The 10,072-nt window shown below is 33.4% G+C and overlaps 1 protein-coding gene across 1 annotated transcript; it reads right to left on the bottom strand.

Annotated features, from left to right (window-relative positions):
• Positions 1–400: 400 nt before the first annotated feature.
• On the bottom strand, positions 401–4,891 carry LOC143063783 (diisopropyl-fluorophosphatase-like). Its single transcript, XM_076236163.1, has 5 exons — positions 4,693–4,891; positions 3,693–3,833; positions 2,698–2,829; positions 1,483–1,699; positions 401–838 (listed from the first exon to the last, which is right to left on the bottom strand). Exons 1-5 carry the CDS (start codon positions 4,879–4,881, stop codon positions 561–563), a joined length of 957 nt encoding a protein of 318 aa, XP_076092278.1. The 5' UTR covers positions 4,882–4,891; the 3' UTR covers positions 401–560.
• Between the last annotated feature and the right edge of the window lie 5,181 nt (positions 4,892–10,072).

Raw genomic sequence — 10,072 nt, 5'->3', positions numbered from 1 at the left:
TAGTATGTAAATCATGTGTAAGACGTTTGGTGTAAATATAGAAAATTATGAGTTTTATCATATTGACGGCTATAATTTCTAAAATACACCGTAGGGGAGATAACATAGAGGAAGTTGTTTTATAATAGAAAGTGTTGTGAATTTACCAAATTTAATATGTACATGTAGCAAGAAAACAAGTTAGACCCATTTTTTTCTTATCCGAAAGCATGTTATATGAGCTATCTTTTCACATTTCATTTTGGAATTCTGTCCTGTAGTTATCTTTTTATCACACAATTGGAATTTCCATTCATAATCTATACATCTGACCAATTTTGCGCAACCCGTAGCGTGAAAAAAATTGCGGTGACCCAATCTTTTTATTATTTAAAAAAAAAAAAAAAACAACAACAACAAATTATTAAATAAAATCAATGGATTTTTATTAGAGCCGCCTTAAATTACTTCTATGATTCGAAATTTTGACGTTTACATATTTTCCTCGTATCGCACAGTAAAGACAGGTTTTGTAATTTAAATCATTGGTGTATTGTTAACCAGTCGAAAACAATTGCCTTCTACAGTTCACAGTACTGGGGTTTTCCTTTTCTTAGCCACTGAAATTTCCATAAACCATTAAATTCATGCTCTGTAACATACACAGTACTGGTTCCTGGCTGAAAGTGCACGTTACTTGGCTTTATAAAAGGACATTTTATTCGTGTATGGGGTCTGTCTCCTTCAGGTCCAAATACTTCTAGATATCCAGAACGGATATGAGCAACAATTAGATTTCCTGCCTCATCAAAATCCATACCATCTGGTCCAGTCGGCACTCCATCTACGGACGGGCACTCTGAAATTAAAGGAGATACATGTGATTAATTTAGATACCTTAGAATTTGAAATAGTAAATTTACATTATTCCATGTTTGTTGTATCTTGATTAACCGATTTGACGGTAATAACCGTTTGTTCAGTAACAAAACTTGCCATAGATACTGTGGTTAAAATATGAGTATGCGTCCAGACGCGCGCTTCGACTACAAAAGACTCATCAATGCAAACCACTTCATAAAAAAAAAAAGACTGTACTCAATACGTTAGGTATTACAAACGGCAAAACAAATGGAACTAGTCAATACCGCATCAAAGAATACTTTCATTCTACCTCTGTCAATATGAGGATGCTCAATCTACATACTTTACTTCAATTACGATATTGGTCATAAACGTCAAGAATGATGCAAAACAAAAACGCCAACAGACAAAACATACATATTGTTTTCATAGTGATGAAAAAAGAAATGAAATATTTTTTGAGTGTTAATCAGTCAATCGACATTAATCCCTTAAAAAGTAGACAAGAATTTGTACAGTAGTATTATTTCAATATTCAAAGCTAGAAAAGAATAAAAATAGTAGTCTTTTTGATGTTGTTGTAAACATGTTGCACTTTAGAAAAGATACATCAAACGTGTTACATAATACAGTACAAACTTGGTAACTTCCCCCATAACGTTTTCTTTCCAACAGCACCTGGGCCAAGTATATCATAAACCCATAGAGATTGAGTTCGGGTTTCAGCTACTATCAGCTTTTTTGGTTTCCCATCTGAAGAATGTTGTACAGCTATTCCGTTAGAAAATATATAGCCAGTGTCTACCTTTATTATTTTCTGTTGGTTTGTAACACAATAAACAGATCCAAACGCCTCCTGTAATTATAATAATAGCAAGTGTCTACTTTCATTACACATTTTGGTTTGTGATCAAATAAACCGATCCAAAAAGCTTACTGTTATAATATTTATCAAAGGTACCAAGATTATAATTTAGTCTACATACGACTCATCAGTAACGCTCATATGAAAAGTTGTAAAGCCAAACAAGTACACAGTTGAAGAGCATTGAGGATCCAAAATTTCCAAAAATATGTGCCAAATACGGCTAGGGTAATCTATGCATGGGATAAGAAAATCTTTACTTTTTCGAAAAAAAATTTTAAGGTACCGTAATCTTAATATCATTACATTCGTTTTCAGTGAAAATACGATTCAGAGTTTCTGTTGCAATTCTTAACATACACGCGAACCCTGTGGACAAACCTCTTTCATCATTTCATTTCATTTTTAGCCATGGCATTGTCAGTTTGTTTTATGAGTTTTACTGTCCCTTTGGTATCTTACGTCCCTCTTTCATTCCTTTTGGAATTCATGCGGTTCCAACAATTAGTGTGTGTACTTTTATTGTGTTTCTTGAGTCAATTTAAGAGATTTGAACCTTGGTTAACTAAGGTTGCCTATATTTGTCTACTTGCCTACTATAGTTTTAATTATTTTTTGTTTTATTTGATTAGACAAGGAAATATGTCCAAATAGAAAATACAGCTATACAAATGCTCCTATGTAAAAACAATTAATAGATCAATTGGAACACCAGATACTCAAAAGATCACGTGTCGCTCAACTATGTGTATGTGCATCTTCAACAATGGAAAGACTACACCACATCATTATGAACTTCAAATAAATGCAGGACTAAAATCTGGTTAGTGGATCTAATTGTTACTGTGGGGTAGGTTTTTTTCAAGAGTTTAGGGACTACAGCGATAAATGCACCATGTGATGGGAAAAGTTCATGCTCGCCTTACGGACAAGATGAGCAAAAACGAATTACTTGTTTTATAAAATAGAAAGAATGATTTTAATCTTACTTTGCTTGATCTGGTATAAGGATGTGGAGCAATTTTCCCTGCTGGTGCTGTAACCCATAAGTTACCATCATAATCAAAGCAGCAGTCATTACAACCCTGCATAGTATTCCCATCACTGTCTTCTTTACACAACTATTCAAATAATAAACAAAGAATGAATTACTCAATAAAAACTAAATCTCACTGTATTTTTTTAACTACATTATAGTTCTATAAGAAAACTTGATCTGAATAGTATTTGTGATTACAATATAACGTGATGGATTTTTTGGGGGTGCTTGGGAGTAAAAAACAAAACGTATAATAAATCTAACCAATCATATCCTCAGATGTTCATAAGACACAATATTTCAAGGTTTTCAGTATTCAAATGTTCTATTAGAGCTTTAATAATTTTGCGTTTACACCAAACTATTAAATCAACCTCACTTTAGTTTCACGATTTTCTTTTTAATATTAAGATATGGCAAAGGTCTAGGAAAAATATATTTGACTAAAAGGTACAATCATTATGGTTTTTACAATGTATAGAGGCAAACATGTCCTGCATATTTAGAGTAAACCCAAATAAATTATTAATGCAAACGGGTTGACCGGGGGCAAATATCATAGAATTTGAATTGGTTCCGGCAATTTGGGGTAGATTGGATATGTTGCATACAATGCGTAATGCTACGAAAGTGCTTGAGCATAAAGTATACTTAAACATCTCAATGTTTGCCAATGTATAATATCTACAGTATACCGACCAGACGTATCCAATTAGAGGTCGGTCACCTGTCCTCAGTCTGCTATCCATATATGTACATTATTATACTGACAAGACTGACCCATTGTGAGGGTACAAAGCCTTTATGTCTGTTATCCATATCATACTAGTCTGATGATACCTACATGTCTGCTATCCATATCATATTTACCGCATTAAATTGACCTGACTGACCCATTGTGAGGATTTATAGCCTCACACCTGCTATTTATATACTAGTATTTACCTGATTGAACTGACCGGACGGACTCACGGTGAGGATACCTAGCCTCATATCAGCTATCCATATCACATTATTTTTATCACATTGACATCCTGCTGGTATTCCACCAAAGCCATCTATATTAGGTTCACATATTACTGTAGACTGTAATAATAGAGATGCACTCATTTTACAGACATTTTACTGTTAAATAATAAGAAGAACCTTCTTAGAGCTTGTGTTATTATAAGAAATTAACGAATGGTGTGTCAGACATTTTAATTAGACGCAATTTGTAGCCATACTCAGATTGTTTTAAACAGAAACTATAGTTTTACTTTCAACGAAAACAAAGTCCGGTGCAAACATTTTCATTTTTATTTTATATTATATAAATACGAGGTGGTATTAGTGCCAAATCTCCATCAATGTATAAGTAGTTAACAATTATAAGTCAAAGTAAAACCTTGAACACGGAGCCTTAGCTTACACCGAAAGGCAAGCTATAAAGTGTAAACCAATTCAAACAGGAGAACCAACGGTCTGATTTGAAAACGAGAAACCCATATGAACCACACCAACAAACGAAAAACTGCTAAACAATATGTCTATGGTTATTACAAATAAAGGCAACAGTAGTATACCGCTGTTCACAAGTCGTACATCCTCAATAAAGAGAAAAACAAACGACAACGCAACATCAATAGAAACGAACTATTAGATAACAACTGCCATATTCCCGACTTGGTAGAGTATAATCAGTACACATCCAACGGATTTGGTGTAAATTCAGAGATACGCATGGCATGTGCGATGCCAAATTACATGTAACCAGTATTGATAGGTCCGTTACTATATAATATAATTCTACTTATATTTAGCCAAACAAAGTGATATCTTATTTTACAACCATACAATATGCGCAGAATGTTTAAGTAAAACAACAATATTTAGAGATATTAATATAACGTGAACACTATTAAAGATAACGATATCTTATTTATATGTATAAATGTATTTATACCTTACAAGTGTCCAGGTCAATCCTGACCACTTGACCAGCAAAGTTGCCATTAGTTTTCACTTCAGGTGCAACCATATAGAAGTTTCCACATTTGTCAAACACAGGACCCTCTGCACCTGGGAATCCTTCTGTAATCTTAATGAATTGCGGTTCTATAAATTGTTGCAAGGTAATTGAGTCGTCCGCCATAACTAGTACTGATAAACACTGATCACGATAACAATTTATTATTGTTAAGGCATTAAAGAATAATTGTCTTTTTTAGTATTTGAATAAGTATAAATTCACTATACGATACAATAATTTATTTACCAAAGAAGAAATACTAAGGTTTTTCTTACTCAGGAATAAATTACCTTAGCTGTATTTGGCAAAACTTTTATGAATTTTGATCCTCAATGCTTTTCATTTTCGTACTTTATTTGGCCTATTTAATTTTTTTGGATTCGAGCGTCACTGGTAGTCTTTTGGAGACGAAACATGCGTCTGACGTAAATACAAAATTTAATCCTGTCATCTATGGTGAGTTTATATACAAGAACCCTAACAATTCGATACATTTTTAATTCAGTCCATATTGAAGTCCAACACGATTGGTTTCATTTTAATGGCCCTCAATATGTTTTCTGGTCTGTGCGTCCGTCTTTTTGTCTGTCCCGCTCCAGTTTAAAGTTTTTGGTCGAAGTAGTTTTTGATGAAGTTGAAGTCCAATCAACTTGAAACTTTGTACACATGTTCCCTATGATATGAACTTTTTTTTTTATTTTAATGCCAAATTGGAGATTTTATCCCGTTTTTACGGTCCACTGAACATCGAAAGTGACAGTGCGGATGGGGTATCCGTCTTCTATGGACACATTCGTTTTTGTGCCATTAGTTATGTTTGTCTCATAGTGCTGTTGTTTTGGGATGTTGAGCTTTTCCTCTTTTATTAACATTATTTCCAGGATCTCAATTTTTCTTTTCTTCAATAGAAGTTATCCCCTCTTCATGACATAATCATTTAGAGCATGATAAGTACACATTCTAACTATATATTAGCTTTTGTTCTCAATAATTCAAATATTCTAAAACCAGAACTATTTATTCTTCATAATCAAAAACAAAAGTAGCACGACATCATTTGCTATTTTTATGAATAATAACAATATCTAATCAACATGAAAAATTGAAACATAATCTCATGATATTTCCAATTCACAGAAAAACTATCACTCTTTGTATACACATAATTTCACACCCTAATATATACATGTTATACAATTCACAAATAAATACTCAAATGTCTATGTCTTCACACTTAACGACTACCCTTGACTGTTCTTATGTTTCAGTGATCTGACTCTGCTGTTTCTCAGAATCTTCTTCATATGATACGATAACATCTATAAATGTTCCGTCAGAAATACAGGCTTTAGGTTCTTGAACTTCAGAAGGGGACCGTGTTGAAAATAGGTCGGAAGTGTTCATAAATTTCTCTCCTATTGCCAATGCATTATAAAATGGAGGGATATAATACTAATTGCATCATTAGCGCTCACTGATAAGTTGTGTCGACTACCAAAGAAGTATTAAGAGAATATTCTGTCCCGTCTTGAAAGACTACCCTCCCTCCCTTTTTAACACAATCATATCCAAAGGGTAGGACAGAACCAACATGGGTGGGACTACTTATTGCCATTTTCTTACAGTTCTGATTGTTTCAGCCACCTTGGCCTTACTAAAAATGCTGATAGAACAGGATGGCTGCTTTCCTTTTTCTCTGTAAGGAGGCCAAGCTTCATTTTTTTGGAGTAGGTGGTAACGTTGAGAGAAGCCTTTTATGAGAGCCGAATAAATTTAGCAGATCTCTCTTCACTGGAGTTACAGCTGGATGACACTCTACTCAAAGAGTGATTTATGTTGATTACCTTACCGGCGAAAATGCTGAGCTTTTCCTCTTTTATTAACATTCTTGCAGGATCTCAATTTTTCATTTCTTCAATAGAGGTTGTCCCCTCTACATGACTTATTAGCATTTAGACCATGATAAATACACATTCTAACTATATATTAGCTTTTGTTCTCAATAATTCAAATATTCTAAAACCAGAACAATATATTTTTCATAGTCAAAAACAAAAGTAGCATGAAATCATTTGCTATTTATATGAATAATAACAATATCTAATAATAATCAACATGATAAATTGAAACATAATCACATGATATTTCCAATTCACAGAAAAACTATCACTCTTTGTATACACATAATTTCACACCCTAATATATACATAATATACAATTCACAAATTAATACTAAAATGTCTATGTCTTCACACTTAACGACTACCCTTGACTGTTCTTATGTTTCAATGATCCGACTCTGACGAATCTGACGACGTATCCGACTCAGAATCTTCTTCATCTATAATCTATAAACGTTCATTCAGGAATACAAGCTTTAGGTTCTAGAACTTCTGTAGGGGACTGTGTTGTAAATAGGTCGGAAGTGTTCACACATTTCTCTCCTATTGCCAATGCATTATAAAAATGGAGGGGTATAATACTTTTTGCATCCTTATTGCTAACTGATACTCTTTCTGTTTGTATTCCTGCTTCTTGTAGCATGGTCAATGTTGAGTCGTCTACACAAGAAGCAGTAAGAGAGATACTGTCCCGTCTGGAAAGACTACCATCTTTTTCCTTTTTAACACAGCCATATCCAAAGGGTAGGACAGAACCAACATTGATGGGACTACTTATTGCATCTTTCCTAACAATTCTAATTGTTTGAGCCACCTTGGCTTTTGAGAATAAACTTGGTAGAACAAGATGGCTGCTTTCTTTTTTCACTGCACCAAGTTTAAGCTTCCATTTTTAAGAGTATGTGGTAACAGAGAGGGAACCTTTTTAGGAGAGCCGAATAAATTTAGCAGATCTGTCTTCACTGGAGTTATAGCTGGATGACACTCCAGTACAAGCACTATTTGTGTGTGTTACCTTAGCGGCGATAATGCTATTGATCGCTCGGTTGATTTTCAATAGGTTATACACCGGTTTTAGAAACATGGTTAGTTTTCTGTTGGTCCTTAATTGAAGCCCTCTGAGCACACATTAAAGTGGGTATGGTCACTTCTGTCATGTCCACGTTGTGTTAGCCATGCATTGCTGCCTGTTTGCTGTGCATCCTATATCTCAGAGAAGCTGAGAGCGCATGGGGCAATTGTTACTTTTTAGCACAGTTTTTGGATGAATGTTTCTCGTATGTCTCATAAGTGATGGTTGTGATAATCCGCTTCATATTTGAAACGATTATAATTCATCTGCAATTATAACACGTATAATAACTGACTTATTAAAGAGATATATATCCTGTTTATACAGAACATGCAATTGACCAGATGATCCCAGCGTTATGGTTTGCTTGCTTAGTTATTATTTGATTCTCTTTCAACAAGTGAACAAACTTTAAATATATATATATATATATTTGTTATTATTAGTATAAAATTTATCATATTTGAACCAGTTGACTACTTTTCCATAAAAAGGCTTTATTTGATCATGATAAACTACCTGAAATTTTTAATAACATCAGAAATAACTTCAGTTATTATACAGGGACAGTCCCATTTTCTTTGTAGCTTTGGGCTTATGTGTTTGACTAATATATTAAGATGCACAGAGACCTACTTTATAAGCATTTTGATTTGCCTTAATGTCATATTGACGTTTTTGCCTTTCACTTAAGAAATAATTCATGGGGGCTTGAATATATCGTGATTTTACCACAGGTGGGCCCTCTTTGACAAATACTTTATCCTGAGCGATAGCGAGGGGTAAAATATCGGTATAAAGGGACAACCCGTGGTAAAATCACAATATATATTTAAGCCCCCATGAATTATTTCGATTCTAATAGGACAAGTACGGCAATTATTTTGGATCGAAGCGCTCTAGGTGGAGTCAAATACGTGGGAGTACGATCGGAACAGCCCTGGCAATATATTCATATTTTACCACGGGTGTGTACTCAAAGCGTTTGAAGGAAGTCATGTTAGAATAGCAGATATAATATTATTACGAGCTTTCTGCAGTATTTTGCTAGTAAATATTAATTTACCAGGATGTGAATAGTTATCAACATTAAAGGTACCAGGATTATAATTTAGTACGCCAGACACGCGTTTCGTCTACATAAGACTCATCAGTGAGGCTCATATGAAAATATTTATTAAGTGAACATACGAATTTGCAGCTTCAGTTTAGGTGGGAAATTCATCCCTTTGTGGATGGAATCCATTAGTTAAATCTGTCACGATCCAGCATGAGCAAGCATGATGATAATTTAGTAGTTCAGATGAACGATATGCCACTAATGCCCAAGACAGCTGCTCGTCCCAGTCTCTCTGATTTTTTTACAAACCAGACCAATATATTTGTCATTTGCTATTTTTAAATCACATGTGGAATAAAAGATATATATAATCAACGTGAAAAATTAAAACATAATAACAAAAATTCTGTACAGCACAAACTTAATTACATAGAAGGGAACAGTGAAACTTAAAATTCGTTACAATATGACTCTTAAGATATCCTTGATATAATTTCTTACAGACAGTTACACAATTGAAGAAGATAACATTAATTGGTGGTTTGGTCGACTCCAATCAGAGACAACTCATGTATTTACCTTAACAGATTTCTGGCTTTCTATTTACAGTTGAAGAATTAAATGACTTGTGTGCTCAAAACAAATCTTAATGTTTCCAACGAACGTCGTCAAATACAAATATAGCAATTTTGTTGATATTGGCATTAGATTTCATACTAATTTTATCGTATACTTAATAATAGTTACAATACTGTTTTTTTTTTTTTTTTTTTTTTTTTTTTTTTTTTTTAATTTGATGCATATTCATATCTAAATACCTCCCCACTTGAAATGCATTCACATACTTCACACACAAAATATAAACAAATAATCTTAGTGTTCTAATTCGTAAACTCAATTAAATATAAAACATTTATCAATATAATACAAAAAGTCAAATCACAAAAATATTAAATGCCGAGAAAATTTCAAAACGGGAATTCCCTAATCAAACGTTATAATCAAAAGCTCAAACAGATCAAACGAATGGATAGCAACTGTCATCTTCCTGAAAAATCACTCGCATTGGACTTATCACTTGCAAAAGCCAAGAACAATTTCGAATAAAAACCTATAGTACAGTTGACTACAATGAATGACTAAACTACTATGAAATAACCCGTGCATAAAAATTCTTTCCGTATTTTTTTATATATCCAATTACACAGACAATTTCAAAAACTTGTATTATACAACTTTGATTAATCAATAAATGCAATATGCAAGTGCTATTCTTTTAAT

Source organism: Mytilus galloprovincialis, chromosome 1 (assembly GCF_965363235.1).
Source record: "Mytilus galloprovincialis chromosome 1, xbMytGall1.hap1.1, whole genome shotgun sequence".
Classification (NCBI taxonomy): domain Eukaryota; kingdom Metazoa; phylum Mollusca; class Bivalvia; order Mytilida; family Mytilidae; genus Mytilus; species Mytilus galloprovincialis.
Note: the sequence above shows the minus strand (reverse complement) of the source record. Positions and strands in the feature narration are given on the sequence as shown.